We start from the raw sequence: 17,663 nt of genomic DNA, 5'->3' as shown, positions 1-17,663 counted from the left end.
AAGCATTTTAGCAGCAAAAACGCTAATCCCCCCCCCCTTAAAAAGCCGTTTTTAGCCCTTTTTTAGCCAATAGCGCTAATTGTGCTACTCCGTCAATGGGCTTGCTTCGCAAGACAAAAAAACCGCAAGACGAAAAGACCCGCGGAACGGATTCTTTTCGTCTTGCGAGGCACCACTGTAGTCTGCCCATGCTTCCCACTGTCTTACCCGTAAGAAGACAAGAGCCTCTCTGGAACAGGCCATGGCATCCTACTTCTCACAGGCTTATGGGGAGCCCACAAACTGCCCAGCAACTGTCATTGAGAGTCTTGCAGCCTCTGATTGTAGGGAGTCTATCTTAGTTAAAAGCCACCGATGGAATAATCGGTGTTGAGAGCAAACAGATAGCCAACTGAAATCAACATAATTTTCTGATTGCTGTAATTCCATTTCTTTGATCTTAGTTTCCAGAATGCTGTTTTGTTTTACTTTAGCAAACTCTTTTCTCGAACTGTATATTTGTATCTCATTTCAGGAAAAGAAACGATTAACCATTAGCAATATTGCCCATCGGTGGGAGAGCCAGCAGAACCGCTCTGCCCACCTGCCTTCCAGCCAAGAGAACAACGAAGACAACGAATCTTCTCAGAACAGCAGGAGTGCTCCATATGTATTTCCCGAGGAAACCAGGTATGGAGGCCTTGTTTTCCTGGCCAAGGCAGGAAGTCCCCATGAGCAGCTGGAAGGTTCCTCCTCCTCTTCCTCCTCCTCTCTGTGTTCCCCTAATTTCATTTCCTGCCATCCCAAACAGACAGCTTGCTATTCATTCTCTTTACGGTCTGATTTTCCCCTTGTCTCACTCATAGCTTCTGAATTGCTCTCTTCCCTGCCATTATAGTCACCTTCTGAAAAGAAAAGAAATCAACAAATAAAAATCCTTCACTTTAATTCTCTTGCTTCCGCTGCCCCGCTACCTCCTCCCCTTTTTCAGGCTCTAGCAGCCAAAATCAAACAGTCAGCTGGACTTCAGTGTCTTCTTGGGGGAAGAATCCAGAAAATCCACAATGAAGTGGGTTACAGCCCAACAGCAGCCTCAGTCATGGCATGGGATCTTGTACTGGGGAGAGGGGACAACAAACAACCCAAAATTGGAGGTGAAACCCCGGGGCATTTTGCTTAGAGTTTAATCCTGCCCCCCTCTCCTGCAGATTGCCCTGTGGAGATGGAGCAGAGAGGGAATCAAGAGTCACATGCTTCCCTCCCCATGTTACCATGGGAGATGGTCCTTCTCTATTACTGAAGTGGGGTGTGATTCTGCCATTGGCCACTAGAGGCCCTCAGAGAACCACATGTGGAACCTTGGTTTCTGGTTCCTGGCTGGAGGAAGTTTGGTAATCACCCCTCTCTCTCTCTAAATATTATTACATGCCCTAATACTCCCTCTCAATTTTGTCATTCAACATTAATTATGGAATGTGGGATAAAAGTACTGCCTGAGGCATTATGCAACTGGACGGAGGAGATAGCAGTGGGGGGGGGGGGGAGCACTAGTTTTGTCAAAGACTTTGCCCCCCAGCAGAAAGTTTCCATTACACTGATGTATATTACAGAGTGGTGTCCTCTGTGTGTAATTTGGGCTGTTTCATCAGTTTGAAACATCTTTCAAAGGTTTAGGCAACATTAATGTGCGTCTTTGTGCATTCTCCAGTATTAGTGATCCTTTGGAATTGGAGTTTAGGCTTTTTGTGACTCTTTGATTCAGCTTGTTTTGGATATCCCCGTCTTTCTGTTGTTTATAAAGGTAGTGACGGAATTCAAATAATCAGAGGTCCACAAAAAGTATGAGGAGAAGTATACACCTTTGGTCTTTTGCTGAAGTAAACCAGAGAATTCTCTATAAGTGTTCAGAGTACCAGGAATTTTAGGGTATTTTTCATTTGCTGTTCTATGTTTGTGCATTTTAAAATTCCATTTGCAATAGGAATTAAAGGGTTAAGCTATTGTAATGTAACAATAATTTTCTTCTTCTTTATTTAGGGAAAGTTATATTGTTTTCTGGTGTGAAGTCTTCAAGGCGGCTCACTTTCTTCCCCCCCTTCTCTATAAACTACACTAAAATAAACACACAGACCCCAAAAGAAATCTGCAATAAAACCCTAAAAATAGGAACAGCAAATGACAGCTAGGAAAAGGAGCTTATAATTATAAGATAAAATTGAGTAAAATGATCTTGTGATTAAGAGAATAGCTGAAGGCTATACCGTCCAACTTGCCACAGTCTTCCACCATTCCACACACCTGCAGTCTCTCCCCAAATTCATCCACACAATTCAAAAGCACTGTCTGCTATAAGCAGTGATTTGTGTTTTCCAGAAATGTTGAACTGGACAGTTTCTCTGTGCAAATTAGGTTAATTCACTTCAGAAAAGTTAACTTACAACAGAAAATGTTTAGTTTGCATGCCATAGAGTAGGGGTCGACAAACTACGGTCCGGGGGCTGGATGCGGCCCACCAGGCTTGTAAATCCTGTCAGTCCCTGCCCTGAGCTAAACCGGCATGGCATTTCCTTGAAAATAAGCCGCAGGCGCCTTGCCGTGCGTGGACTGACTTCCACAATACTGGCATGGCTTCGGTTTGGCTCCAGGAAGCTCCTGCAGCCAATCGAAAGCCACGGACGCCTCTGGGCAGGAGGTGAGGCTGGTGCAGTTTCAGATTGGCTGCAGGAAGTTCCTTGTTGTCCATGCGCTGCTGAGGTAAACCTGGCACGGCCATGGGCGGAGAGGCTGGCGGGTGGGCGGCGGGTCTGGGCCGCACCATGGGCATTGTGACAGGTGCTTCGCGAGGCTTTAGCCAGAGCTTGGCGTCCAGCTCAGCGCTGCTGCCTGGCGCTCCGCGTGCGTAGCCTGCCTGCCGTCCTGGCCTTGGACGGTGGGCCTCAGTGCGTGGTGCACGCCGCCTGGGAGCTCTGTGGTGACAGCCGATGGAGCAGCTGCTGCTCGTCAACAACACTGGAGAAGAGAGGACTGAGAGGAGATCGGATAGCCATCTTCAAATATCTCAAGGGCTGTCACACAGAAGAGGGAACAAGCCTGTTTTCTCCTTTTCTGGAGGATAGGATCCTAACCAATGGATTCTGACTAAACATTCGGAAGAGCCTTCTGACTGTTTGACAGTGGAACGGTCTCCCTCTGGAGGTTGTGGACTTTCCTTCCTTGGAGATTTTGAAGGAGAGGTTGGACGGCCACCTGCCATGGATGCTTTAGCTGAAACTCCTGCATTGCAGGGGGTTGGACTAGATGTCCCTTGGGGATCCCTTCCAGCTCTTCAGTTCCTTGATTCTATACTTTCCTAGATGGTAGGAATTCATCTTCAGAAATACCAGTGGAGTTCTGCTGAAAGTGTTCCCTTGATCCATCCAGCAGCCGCCTGGATGTTGCTGGACTCCAGCTCCCTTCATCCCTGGCCATTGGCCTTGCTTCCTGGGGTGAGGGGGGTTGTGAGCCCACCAACATCTGGAGGGAAGCTGCAAGAGAGTATAAGTGTGCTGTATTTTAAATTTGTGATTTTAGTATTTGGCTTTAAAAAGTATTACAGTGGTACCTCGGGTTACAGACACTTCAGGTTACAGACTCCTCTAACCCTGAAATAGTGCTTCAGGTTAAGAACTTTGCTTCAGGATAAGAACAGAAATCGTGCTCCGGCGGCGCGGCAGCAGCAGGAGGCCCCATTAGCTAAAGTGGTACCTCAGGTTAAGAACAGTTTCAGGTTAAGAACGGACCTCCAGAACGAATTAAGTTCTTAACCCGAGGTACCACTGTAATAGTTAGAGGAGTATATGATCCCCCAGTCTTCCAAAATACTGTTTTTGTCATTGGTATTTAAGTCCAGATTTTTCCCCTCTCTCCCTTCGCCATTGGCAGCATGTTTTCAAAATATACAGTGAGTTTAATAAGATCAACAAACAAACGGATAATGCAAAATCAGCTGAATGAAGCTGTTAATTCTTTGTGCATGAATAGACTTCATAAACACAGGCTCCTCTGAACAGCTCTCCACAAATTGAACCGTCTGCTTCCCTGGTTGACGCCTGCACCTGTGTTATTTTAACAGAAACTGTTCTTTAACTGTTACTTTGTTGATGATTCATAAGATAATTTCTGGAATTATTTTGGGTTATTTTTCTCATATAGCTTTGAGTATGCCTGCCAAAGCCAATAATTGTAATTTATTTAAGCTTTTTTTAAAAGAAAAAAACACGAGACAAAAAAATCTTTGAACTAATGGCACCAGTGCTTCTTTTAGGATTCTTAAATGGAAACTTTGTGAGACTGGAATTCTTGTTGACATAAAGGTGAGGCAGAAATGTCTGAACTCCTTTCCAGAAGTTCATACATGGGAATGGCAAGGTCCTCCTTGCGGGACAGCTCAGGTGCAATGCTGGCTCCCTCTTAGTCCTGGCTGAGAAACGGGGCCCGTCTGGATGATGTGCCCTGCCTTGCTGCAGAACATGAGAGAGAGTGTCGGACTCGGACCTTGGAGACCGGGGTTCCAATCCCCACGTGGCCATGCAGCCAAGTCCCTGCCTCTCAGCCTAACCTGCTTCACAGGGTTGTTGTGGGGATTAAACAAGGAGGGGGAGAACTCTGTATGCCACCTTGAGCTCATGGGTGGAAAAGGTGAGCTAGAAATGCAAATAAATAAAAAAGAACATAAGAAGCGTCCACAGGATCAGACCGCGAATGCATCTTTTCCAGCAGCCTACTTGACAGGGTCCACAGCTTTATGTTGGCAGGAAATCCGCAAGCAGGTATTCAATGGCACCCTGCCTCTGAAAGATGGCAAAATGCCGTTTTGCTATGGCATTATGAGAGTTGATGTTCTACTTTTTGGTTGTTTTTGTATCTGTCTGGAATAGCTTTATTCATCCTCCCCATTATGCCCTGCCCTAACATCTGTTGGATGAAGGGTGCTCTAGAAATGTTTCAAATGAGTATCTTAAAGAAAAGCACTTTGTGCATTCAGATAAATTCAAACCCCCTTTCCCCAGGCTCAGCTGTCAGAGTGGAGCTGAGCTGGCCCAAGTGGGGAAGCCTCCAGCAGTGGAATTCAGGGAGGAAAGGCAGGCGGGGAAGTGACAGAGCCCCACTTTATACTGGAGCAGGGCAGAAACGTGAATAAATCCCAGCATGCCTTGCTTTGACTCCCCCTCCCATATGCCTATTTAATTCTAACATTAAGTTTCTTTAGACTTTGCAACAAAATGGAACAAATTATCCTGAATATATTTTATAGTGGCCTTTTTTCAGTATCTGTCATCTGTATGAAGTTTTATTTTGTAAAAACATTGCATCCTACAGTAGCATCTATTAATGTTAATAATTCCACCCCTTTCCTTTCCCCAAGAACTCTGCATTAGTGTAGTATTAAGAGATTTCCCCCTCTATCCAGTTAAAGCAAAGTTCTTTGTGTAAAGTTTTCTTTTACTTACTTTCGGACGGGCTGTGAAGCTGGTTTATTCTTAGTAATTTCCTGATTGTGAACGCTGTGGTTCTTTAGCCAAGCTGTCTATAATAAAATGTAACATGTAAAATAAGTTTCCACGTTCTTTCTGGAAGCTGTAATTTTCTTTTATAGGAGAAGATGTTGGAAGAATCACTCTGCCTTTTCCCCTCTCAAAATAAAGTGGCAAAAATACTACTTTTATTACAAAATGAGCTGAACTATTTGCTGGGCTACAGTCCTGCAGAGTTTACAATGATCCTGGGCATTTTCCAGGCAGCGAGTTTTTAAATATTTCCCTCTCTTTGGTAAGTGGGCCTGCAGTTCATGGCACCATTTACTCTGAAGGAAGACTATTAAAGGCAGCCTGTGTTAGAGTAACCAACTTCGGGGGGGGCTGTCAGGGCTTGTCTCCTCTCCACAACTTGAGGGCTTTGTCAGGGCGTTGTCTCACATTTCTTAATCTCTGTAGAATTTCTATAAATCAGAATTCTGTAGGTAATAGAATAACAGATCATCCCCTTTATATTAAACTGCTGAGCACATACAGGTAGAAGCTGTTGCTTTAAGTAAGTGCCAGGATTTGAGCCTGTTGTGGCCCCCAGAAACTGGGACTAAGGGAAGATAAGCAGAGATTCTCACCTTTTGCTGGCCAAAGGAGGTCCCCCCCTGCCCCGTGATAATCTGCCCTTGGCTTCACTTTGCACCCCTCCCCCTGAGGAACTGGGGTAGGAGATAACTGCTCCCTCCAGACACCATTCGCACTCCCTGCTGTGCCCAAGAGAGAGTTTCGGTACCCATATTCTTTCCAAAGAACAAAGATAATCCCTTGAGTTTTGGCAAGGGGGCGAACAACTAGAATCTATGATACAGCAAGCATGTGTCTAATCTCATATTTATTCAGAAACAGACAGATTTTTAGTAGCATTAGTGTAATGGAGTCAAGATGCACGGGAGGGTCTGTAGTTCATGGGAAGACACTGAGAAGGCCCAGGTGTTGACATGGATCATGCGTAGATTAGGAAAGACCATGCGACACTTTACTCCAATATGCTAAGTAGCAAGGCAGACTGAAACATAAAATAAAATTTCAGTCACTCCCTCACCATAACTTTACACTTTCGATGGCAGCCTTTGCCAACGGGGTGTCCTCCATGCTGGTTGGGGCTGATAGAAACCGTAGTCTAAAACATCTAGAGGGCCCCCTGTTGCCAAAGACTGTGTCATGGTATAATAGGTCAAGTTCAGAGAGGCGATGCTTGATTTTTAATTATAAAAGTCAACACAACCGAACTTATTTTCAATATCATTGTTCTACTGTTCTCTGGAATTGCTTTTCTTTAAAAAATCTCTGTACGTGATAAATTTGAGGAACTGAGCCAGTACAAGGAAAGTAAACTTAATGCACAATGAACATTCTCTGAGTAGTGCCTAGATTCCTTTAGATTTCTATAAATATGCCCAATTGATGTTGATGCCAATTTTTTTTTTTAATGTTGGCACAAAGGTTGGATTCTTCCAGTAAGTGCTTAGACATATTGTACATTACAATACTCCCAAATATTTGACAGGGAAAATTAGATAAAAATGTTTTATGTTAAATAAGCAAGAACTTCAGAACTGGGTACTGAGCAAGCTTAATAAGACTATTCCTAATACAACATCTGTGAAGCATATTACTGTTGGAAGTATTTCATATATATTCTCTCAAAAGCCATGTAAGATATATCCGTATTATACCTCCAAGTAGATGCATACAACCAAGTGTTGAAGTGCATCCCCAGCTATTAACAGAAGTGTTTCTGCATAGGGTTCCATCCAGCCTAGAACAGGACACTTGGATTGCTGTTCACGGTTTGGGGGTGAGTTCACAGGAGTGGTGGTGAGGATGAACAATGACTCCCCCTTTCCCATCTTCCTGAAACCACCCCCTATTGGGTTCGGGGCTGGATTCCAATCCATTAAAAAAATTATTATGATTTTTCAACAAGTTTTAACATATTCAAAAATTCAAATTGCTTTTTACAATTTCAGTTCACACCTGCCCCCCCCCCTAAGACTTCCCCCAGCTTCCCTTTCTGGTTTATAACATATTTGTTTGTTCTGCTTATAATTTTATATACCTTATATACTAAAATTAAAATAGTATTCTTAATCTATTCTTAACATTTTTACCTCATGTTTGTGTTTTCTATTTATATTTGTCCATTGTAAGTGTTTTACTCAAATCCTGCAAGTGAGTTCATTTCAATGCATTATTTCTGTATATACATCATTGTTGTTTAGTCATTTAGTCGTGTCCACCTCTTCTTGACCCCATGGACCAGAGCACGCCAGGCACTCCTGCCTTCCACTGCCTCCCGCAGTTTGGTCAAACTCATGCTAGTAGCTTCGAGAACACGACCATCTCGTCCTCTGTCGTCCCCTTCTCCTTGTGCCCTCCATCTTTCCCAACATCAGGGTCTTTTCCAGGGAGTCTTCTCTTCTCATGAGGTGGCCAAAGTATTGGAGCCTCAACTTCAGGATCTGTCCTTCCAGTGAGCACTCAGGGCTGATTTCCTTCAGAATGGAGAGGTTTGATATTCTTGCAGTCCATGGGACTCTCCAGAGTCTCCTCCAGCACCAGAATTCAAAAGCATCCATTCTTCGGCGATCAACCTTCTTGATGGTCCAGCTCTCACTTCCATACATCACTACTGGGGAAACTATAGCTTTAACTATACGGACCTTTGTTGGCAAGGTGATATCTCTGCTTTTTAAGATGCTGTCTAGGTTTGTCATTGCTTTTCTCCCAAGAAGCAGGCGTCTTTTAATTTCGTGGCTGCTGTCACCATCTGCAGTGATCATGGAGCCCAAGAAAGTAAAATCTCTCACTGCTTCCATTTCCTCCCCTTCTATTTGCCAGGAGGTGATGGGACCAGTGACCGTGACCTTCGTTTTTTTGATGTTTGAGCTTCAGACCATATTTTGCGCTCTCCTCTTTCACCCTCATTAAAAGGTTCTTTAATTCCTCCTCACTTTCTGCCATCAAAGTTGTGTCATCCGCATATCTGAGGTTGTTGATATTTATTCCGGCGATCTTAATTCCGGCTTGGGATTCATCCAGTCCAGCCTTTTGCATGATGAATTCTGCATATAAGTTAAATAAGCAGGGAGACAAAATACAGCCTTGTCGTACTCCTTTCCCAATTTTGAACCAATCAGTTGTTCCATATCCAGTTCTATCTGTAGCTTCTTGTCCCCCATAGAGATTTCTCAGGAGATAGATGAGGTGATCAGGCACTCCCATTTCTTTAAGATCTTGCCATAGTTTGCTGTGGTTGACACAGTCAAAGGCTTTTGCGTAGTCAATGAAGCAGAAGTAGATGTCTTTCTGGAACTCTCTAGCTTTCTCCATAATCCAGCGCATGTTTGCAATTTGGTCTCTGGTTCCTCTGCCTCTTCTAAATCCAGTTTGCACTTCTGGGAGTTCTCGGTCCACATACTGCTTAAGCCTGCCTTGTAGAATTTTAAGCATAACCTTGCTAGCGTGTGAAATGAGTGCAATTGTGCGGTAGTTGGAGTATTCTTTGGCACTGCCCTTCTTTGGGATTGGGATGTAGACTGATCTTCTCCAGTCCTCTAGCCACTGCTGAGATTTCCAAACTTGTTGGCATATTGAGTGTAGCACCTTAACAGCACCATCTTTTAAAATTTTAAATAGTTCAGCTGGAATGTCATCACTTTCACTGGCCTTTCTAAGTGCTTTCTAAGGCCCATTTGACTTCATTCTCCAGGATGTCTGGCTCAAGGTCAGCAACCACACTACCTGGGGTGTACGAGACATCCATATCTTTCTGGTATAATTCCTCTGTGTATTCTTGCCACCTCTTCTTGATGTCTTCTGTTTCTGTTAGGTCCTTACCACTTTTTGTCCTTTATTATGGTAATCTTTGCACAAAATGTTCCTTTCATATCTCCAATTTTCTTGGAACAGATATCTGGTTTTTCCCATTCTATTGTTTTTCTCTATATCTTTGCATTGCTCTTCTCTCTCTCGCATTTTGCTTGCCTTTTCTCCCCCGCTATTTGTATGGCCTCATTGGACAGCCACTTTGCTTTCTTGCATTTCCTTTTCATTGGGATGGTTTATACATGCTGCCTCCTGTATAATGTTGTGAGCCTCTATCCATAGTTCTTCAGGCACTCTGTCCACCAAATCTAAATCCTTAAACCTGTTCCTCACTTCCACTGTGTATTCATAAGGGATTTGACTTAGATTGTATCTTACCGGCTCAGTGGTTTTTCCTACTTTCTTCAGTTTAAGCTTGAATTTTGCTATAAGAAGCTGATGATCTGAGCCACAGTCAGCTCCAGGTCTTGTTTTTGCTGACTGTATTGAGTTTCTCCATCTTTGGCTGCAGAGAATATAATCATTCTGATTTCGATGCTGCTCATCTGGTGATGTCCATGTGTAGAGTCGTCTCTTGCGTTGTTGGAAAAGAGTGTTTGTGATGACCAGCTTGTTCTCTTGGCAGGCCTTTGCCCTGCTTCGTTTTGAACTCCAAGGCCAAATGTGCCAGTTATTTATTTTATCTCTTGACTCCTTACTTTAGCATTCCAATCCCCTATAATGGGGAGAACATCCTTCTTTGGTGTCATTTCTATAAGGTGTTGTAAGGCTTCATAGAATTGGTCAATTTCAGTTTCTTCAGCATAAACTTGGTTCATAAACTTGGATTACTGTGATGTTAAAAGGTCTGCCTTGGATTCGTATCAAGATTATTCCGTCATTATTGAGATTGCATCCCAGTACAGCTTTTGCCACTCTTTTGTTGACTATGCGGGACACTCCATTTCTTCTATGGGAGTCTTGCCCACAGTAGTAGATATGATGATTGGATGATCATCATATCTACTATTGTGGGCAAGACTCCCATAGAAGAAACTGAATTCGCCCATTCCCGTCCATTTTAGTTCACTGATGACCAGGATATCAGTATTTATTCTTGCCATCTCATTTTTGACCACATCCAGCTTACTATGGTTCATGGATCTTACATTCCAGGTTCCTATGCAATATTTTTCTTTACAGCATTGGATTTTCCTTTCGCTTCTAGGCATATCCGCAACTGAGCGTCCTTTCGGCTTTGGCCCAGCTGCTTCATCAGCTCTGAATGTACTTGTCCTTGTTCTCCGCTCTTCCTCAGTAGCATGTTGGACGCCTTCCGACCTGAGGGGCTCATCTTCCAGTGTCATAACTTTTATATGCCTGTTGTCTTTTTCCATGGAGTTTTATTGGCAGGGATACTGGAGTGGCTTGCCGGTTCCTGCTCCAGGTGGATCACGTTTAGTCAAAACTCTTCACTATGACCTGTCCATATTGGGTGGCCCTGCATGGCATGGCTCATAGCTTCTCTGAGTTATTCAAGCCCCTTCACCACAACAAGGCTGAGGCAGGATGCATTGCTTAGTGAGTTTACGTCAGAAGAGGAGAGATTTGAAAAGAAGACTTCCTGGTTAGCATGACCCCCTCTCTCAGCAGTTACGCTACTAGCGTAGGGCTTGTGGGCACCACTTTCCAAAGAATAGATTGCAAGCTGATACCGCCCTACTGCCAAGGAAGCACATTTCTATATTCAGTTCTTTTGCTTTGCATTGTTAAGAGATAAGGGGGCGGCAGGGGGTGCTGGAGGTGTAAATGACTATCAGACTTGAAAAGCTGGTATCACAGCATCAAGTTCATCCATTTTGTTGAATAAATTAAACCAAATGGTTTTAATTGGATTTTGAATTAATGTGCAATTAATTTTTATTGTTTTGAATTTTATTGTATTATCTTCCAAAGTGGGTTGTGCAAACTGTTATTCTGAACAGTGCCTTTTATAGGGTAGGGTAGGGGGCACTGGGGATGAGTTTATGGAACCCAGGAGGCAGTGGCCTGGAAAAGTTTGGGAACAACTAATGTAGACAATACTGAATTAGATAGTTGATCTGACTATCTCTCACTGCTAAAATAATCTGTCTTGGCATTCCTTGATGGGTTGTCTAAATGTAATTGTTTTATTGCATGCTTTGGATGTTTGTATTTTAAACATTTTGTAATCGGGTTTTATACTTTGTGAGCCACTTAGGATCCCATTTTGGCATTAAGTGGTGTATAAATAAACAAACTGTAATGTTAAATATCTATTCTAAATGCCATGGACTGGAAGTGTTACTGAGCCACATGCTAGTTGTCAATCGGTAGGTTGTTGTTGTTGTTTAGTCGTTTAGTCGTGTCCGACTCTTCGTGACCCCCTGGACCAGAGCATGCCAGGCACTCCTGTCTTCCACTGCCTCAATTGGTAGGGCTTGCCTTTAAAAGACTGTTTTATTTCTCCTTGCAGGTCTCTTGATTCACTTTTGAACAAAGGCACGCAAGGGCTGCCTGTCCTCGATTCACACTTGGTAGAGATAGAAGGTGACACCGTGTACCTATATGGCTCTGGAGCTCTGGAATCCCTTGATCGAAATTGGAGTGTACAGACGGCTGGGAGCATCACCACAATCTCCTTTAATTTCATAGACTTTGATGAAATTGTTCCAGTGTTGCCAAAACTGAGGATCAGATTTCCCAATTCTCTAGTAAGAAGTTTGTTCTTGATCTTTTAGCAATCTGGGACAAGAGGCAGGATGTCCAAATGTCTAATTTGGTTCAGGAAAAGAATCTACAAGATGTCCTTCTGGATCAGGCCAAGACTCCATTTAGTTCAGCCTTCTGTTTCCCACAGGGGACATCAAGATTCCTCTGGAAAAGCCCACAAGCAGAACACGAGGGCAATAACACTCTCCCTTCAGTACTCCCCAGTATCTGCCTCTAATTGTGGAATGTGGAACCAGGGTTTAGTAGTTTGACCATTTGACTCAGGCCGAGGAGACCCATGGCCATGAGGCTCACTTGGTGACTTTGGCCAGCCACATTCTCTCAGCCTGACAGGCTTGCTGTGAGGGAGGGAGCACCCTGTACACTACTTAGAGCTCCTTGGAGGTGGGATAAAGAGATAAATTCTCTTTAGCCATCATGGCTAACAGTGATGAACAGATCTCCTTCTCCATGAAGTAGTACAATTCCCCTTTAAAACTTTCTGATTTATGACCGGTGCCACGTCTTGTGGCAAGGCAAGAAGTACTTTTCTTTTGCTTGTCCTGAACCCGCAGCCAACCAGTTTTACCTTCTACCTTTTGTGGATGTCATTTGACTTAGCTTGTCTGTCTCTCTTATTTGTGTGGCATACCACATGCAGCAGATAATTTGCCATACAACCCATGGATGGCAGACATTCACATTGTAGCAGAAAATGTGTGAATGTTCTCAGGTGGCCTCCTGAGACATTATGCGGCAAGCAGTTGAGCTCAAGATTGGGCAAACTTGTAAAAGCAGAATTTGGCAATTGCTGATGACTGCTATGATGGAATGACTGAAGTTTGCTCTTCTCGGCCATAGAAAATAATTAAGTGAAAAGCAGATTACATCACTGCATAGATAAATTGGTACCCAGACTACACCCACACACCCTCAAGCACATAGTCATGTGTGTTTAAGTAGAAGTTTGCGCGCTAATTTGGGCAAACAAGCATGGAAATATCCAGAAACAAGCCATTGTAGCCTTCTAGCCATCTAGTCTGTACTACCACTGCTCCTTTTGCATACCTAGAGGAGAGAGACAAGGTGAGTAGAGGAAGCTCTACCTACTTGCTCGTATTTGTACATGTGTGCTTGGAGAGAGCAGGAGAACAGCAAAGAAGAGGAGGAGCTCCAGGGGTGAGCAGCAGCAGTAGCAGCAGCAGCAGTAGTAGTAATAATAATAATAATAATAATAATAATAATAATAATATATTTGTTCCCCCGTCCATCTGGCTGGGTTTTCCCAGCCACTCTGGGCAGCTCCCAACAGAATAATAATAATAATAATAATAATAGAGCAACAAAACATCAAACATTAAAAACTTCCCTAAACGGCTGCCTTCAGATGTCTTCTAAAAGTCAGATAGTTGTTTCTTTTCTTGATGGGAGGGCATTCTACAGGGCAGGCACCACTACCGAGAAGGTCCTCTGCCTGGTTCCCTGTAGCTTCACTTCTGACAGTGAGGGAACCACCAGAAGGCCCTTGGAGCTGGACCTCAGTGTCTGGGCTGAGCAATGGGGGTGGAGATGCTCCTTCAGGTATACTGGGCTGAGGCCGTTTAGTGGGCTCCCTGCTTGGATGTGGGTGTCAGCATGTGCTGAGTGATTCCAGGGTCTAATAAAGGTCCTGAATACTCACTGCAAGAGTCCCAGGACCTTGGTTTATTGCCAGGTCCGGCTCAAGATGATTTGCTGTCTGAGGCAAAGGATAAGATGACATATCCACTCCTTATACAGAAGCTGCCTTGGCTGGCAGTTAAATCTTCACCACTGGCAATGGGAGAGCATCCCCCATTGCACTTGACGGCAGCAGGCTGGTGCACAGGTCAGGATGTGTGGTACCCGGCTATGTCTGCTCCACATCGCTCAGCACCTGGCTAATGGTTGGCTGGTCTTGGCTATTGCCCTATTAGGTATGTTGTGCTGGGTCTCAGTGCAAAGGCCTAATGTCAAAGCGAGTAGAGACCTTTGACTAGCACAGCCAATCTGGTGCTGTCTGACATTTCTCAAAATGGCCACCCAGCCCCTTGCAATCATTGTATCTTCCACTAAATGTCTGCCTGCCTTCTTGTTTTGCTTGTTTCTTTACAGCACTTGAAATTTAAGGAGAACAACCTTGCTGTGTTGAAACAGTTCAATGCCTTAGCCCAACTTCGCCGCCTTGAGCAGCTAACAGTTGATGCTCAAGGAAATCCAGTTGTCACCTTCACCCTGTGGAAGTATTACGTGATGTTTAGACTGGGCCATTTCAACCTGCAAAAAATAAATGGAATGGAGGTAAGAATAGGCAGCATTTTGAAGGGGGGGGGGCATTCAGACACCTTAGAGCTGGTTCAGTTGGTCTTATCACTGACTCACTTCTGCAAGAGAAATTGCTTGCGTGAGAGGTCTACTCACAGTGTAAAACAATCTCAGTATGATTGCAGGAGTCCCACAACAGGGCTGTCTCATCTCCAAGGAGCCCCAGTTACAGAGGACGTGCAAGAGTTTTTCCTGCCTCTTTTGCATTGCTTACATGAATTGGTTGTTTATCTGAGCCATTTTTCTGGTGTTCCACAAGGCGACAGATCTGTCTGTTGAGCCAGCTGTCATTCCAACAGCAAAAAAAGAAAGAAAGAAGTCATTATAGAAGCTAAGCAAGAACTCCGGAGGTCAGGAAGCAAAAAATAAATAAATTAGGATCTGTGCTGCAATTTTTGTTTTGTTTTTGTTTTGCAAAACTATTCTATCTTTTGTTAAGTTCAGTATGTTTAATAGGTTATATTGGTCATACAGGAAAGCCTTAAATTAACTGATAATTGGAAACCATTGTTTATAATTTGTTACAAACTGGGCTTGTATTAGATAACTAATGAAATATATATCTAGGAGTACAAATGGCAAGATTTACTTTCCAATTTTTTTCTGGCATGCATTAACCATGGAGTTGGGGGGGGGGGGGAAATCACTAAACTCAACTGAAACCTCCCAAAGGGAGGAGAAAGAAAGCCAGGGAATAGTTACCCTATAGTAACTCAGGACCTTATAAAGCAGAACATGCCATAAAATGTCTAATACCTCAGTTTAGATATTTTTCTTAGCTAAGCATAACTTATATTTATGAGAAATTGTAGAGCCATCTTGTACTATCAAACAAAATGAATGCCTCCCTTTTCAGTCTGTCTTAGTTGTTGGACTCCATCTACCCTTCACACTGTCCAGCCTGGTCAGCAGCAGGGCCAAAGGATGGGCTGCTTTGTAGCCCAGCAGCATACGGATAGCCAGCCAGGTTCCCTACCCCTGTTCTGTGGAAACAAGCCAGTGTTAAGCCTTGGCTTATGGAGCTGGCTTGTTTCAGCAATTCAGATTTAAGATTAACCATGCAATGGATAAATGCAGTTGGGTTAAATTGTAGTGAATCTAAAATGGAAGTGGAAGCTTCCACTCTCTTCCTTGCAGCCATATTGGAGGAGGGAGAAGAAAATATGTGAGCTGGAGGATCCCTGCAGCTAAGTCTGCAATATGAGGGGAGAGACTAATGGCTCTGCAGGGAGAGTGTGTAGGTAATGTGCTTTTGAAAGATATTATAAAGGCTATGGCACCATATGAAGGAGTGTCTCCACCCCCATGGTTCAACCCAGACCCTGAAGTCCAGCTCCGAGGGCCTTCTGGCGGTTCCCTCACTGCGAGAAGCGAAGTTGCAGGGAACCAGGCAGAGGGCCTTCTCGGTAGTGGTGCCGGCCCTGTGGAACGCCCTCCCATCAGATGCCAAGGCAATAAACAACTATCTTGACGTTTAGAGGACATCTCAAGGCAGCCCTGTTTAGGGAAGTTTTTAATGACTGATGTTTTAATGTATTTTTAATCCTTTGTTGGAAGCCTCCCAGAGTGGCTGGGGAAACCTAGCCAGAGGGGCGGGGTATAAATAAATTAACAACAACAACAACAGCAACAATTATTATTATTATTATTATTATTATTATTATTATTATTATTATTATTATTATTGTTTGTTTGTTTATTTATTTATTTTGGGGGAGGATGCTCCATAGGTGGATCTATGAGTAATGCAGTGAGCTCATAGAATCAGGCCCAAGTCCCAGCCACTCTATCTGGAGGTGATAAAAATTCTACTCTACCTTACGGTTGTTGTAAGAATGATTGTGTGAAATGCTTTGAAACACTATGTATTATTATTTGCAATAATTGCCAGTTTGGTTGCAGTCTTGCTGTGCAGCGTCAGGCAAAATGATAGTCAGTTTTAGTTCTTTGTCTATAAAATGGAGGTAATTATGCCCTGTATGGCATGGCGATTGTGAAAGGAGGAAGCTTGCAAAGTGCTTGTGCGTGCTGCAGACTCGTTCATGCTACGTAAGAAAGGGCACAGGCCATGCAAGAGAAAGCAGTTTTCAAATCATGGAATTGTGGAGTTGGGAGGGGCCCATAGGGTCAACTAGCCCCACCCCCTGCAATGCATCTATACAAGTGGGAGACATTTTACTGAGTTATTAAACCAGGGAGCCCACAAATACAGTATCCAGTGGCAACCTTTCATTTTAATTTTGGTGTAAAATTCTGCAGTAAAATTCTCTAGCCAACGTAATCTACTATAGGAGAAAAGGCCACCAGCAATACAAGGAGGCCTCTGTCAAAATGGCACCAGGATGTTAGGCTCTTGTTATGGGCTGAAGGGAAGGTGGGGGAACAGGCGCACACAGAGGTGACCAGCTGCTCCCCCCCTGCAAAACTGCACACTCAGCTGTGGGTACAGAAGGGACATGCTTGCTTGCCTTTGCAGGTGTGGATACTGAGGTGCTGACCTTCATTGGCTACCAGAAACCATGACTGCCAAACCCAGTCATTTTTGGAAACTTGTGCAAAACCTTTCTGGTGAAATGGAGAGCACTTTGAAGTGGATCACTTGGTGTCTTTTTATTAATTGCTTTGTTTGAAAATTTAACAAAAAAAGAAAAAAATGAATTAAAATGAAAAGAAGAGGAAGGAAAAAACACAATAATAATAAACAGAGATTTCTAATAATAAGAGTAGACCTCATTCAGTTCATATTGTGGATAGAGTGACTATCAGTACATGAATCTTCAATTAAACATGTAAATTAACACAAGCCCTTCAGCTGTCCAAATGGATGCCTGTCTGAAATCTGTTTGAATGCAACCGGAGCAGTGAGGTCCTTGGCCCATTGTGTATTACCAGGGCCCAGATGGTGCCACTTTGACCCCTCCATCTTTCCCCTTCTGCAGGTTACCCAGAATGACATGGTCATGGCCGAAAATCTCTTTGGTGTCTTAGCATATGTAGCATCTTCAGATGTACCCTACTGCCGCCTGCTTTCATTCCTCGGAGATTGCAGGTAAATATAAATACACACATGAGAGTCATTTTGCTTTGTATGCCAAGGCTGTGATTAGTTGCATACACATAGAGCTCCCCCGGGATTGTGCTTCCTCATTCAATTTAACAGAGGGGCAGCTTCTTTGTATGCACAAAAAGAAGCCTCCTGCGGATATCCCTGGAGGCAGAGGCGGAGCAAGGCGGGTG

At 43.7% G+C, this 17,663-nt stretch overlaps 1 protein-coding gene across 11 annotated transcripts in view; it reads left to right on the top strand.

The window, feature by feature from the left end:
• Window positions 1-17,663, top strand: part of LRRC49 (leucine rich repeat containing 49) — a 67,707-nt gene that overhangs the window by 29,101 nt on the left and 20,943 nt on the right. For all 11 annotated transcript variants that reach the window (XM_083412775.1, XM_083412766.1, XM_083412768.1 and 8 more), the window contains 4 exons: window positions 515-669; window positions 11,848-12,085; window positions 14,217-14,402; window positions 17,366-17,475. In XM_083412775.1, coding sequence (XP_083268901.1) covers window positions 515-669; window positions 11,848-12,085; window positions 14,217-14,402; window positions 17,366-17,475 — 689 coding nt within the window. The remainder of the gene's footprint in view (window positions 1-514; window positions 670-11,847; window positions 12,086-14,216; window positions 14,403-17,365; window positions 17,476-17,663) is intronic.

This window comes from Podarcis tiliguerta (genome assembly GCF_965153285.1).
Source record: "Podarcis tiliguerta genome assembly, chromosome: 14".
Classification (NCBI taxonomy): Eukaryota; Metazoa; Chordata; class Lepidosauria; order Squamata; family Lacertidae; genus Podarcis; species Podarcis tiliguerta.
Note: the sequence above shows the minus strand (reverse complement) of the source record. Positions and strands in the feature narration are given on the sequence as shown.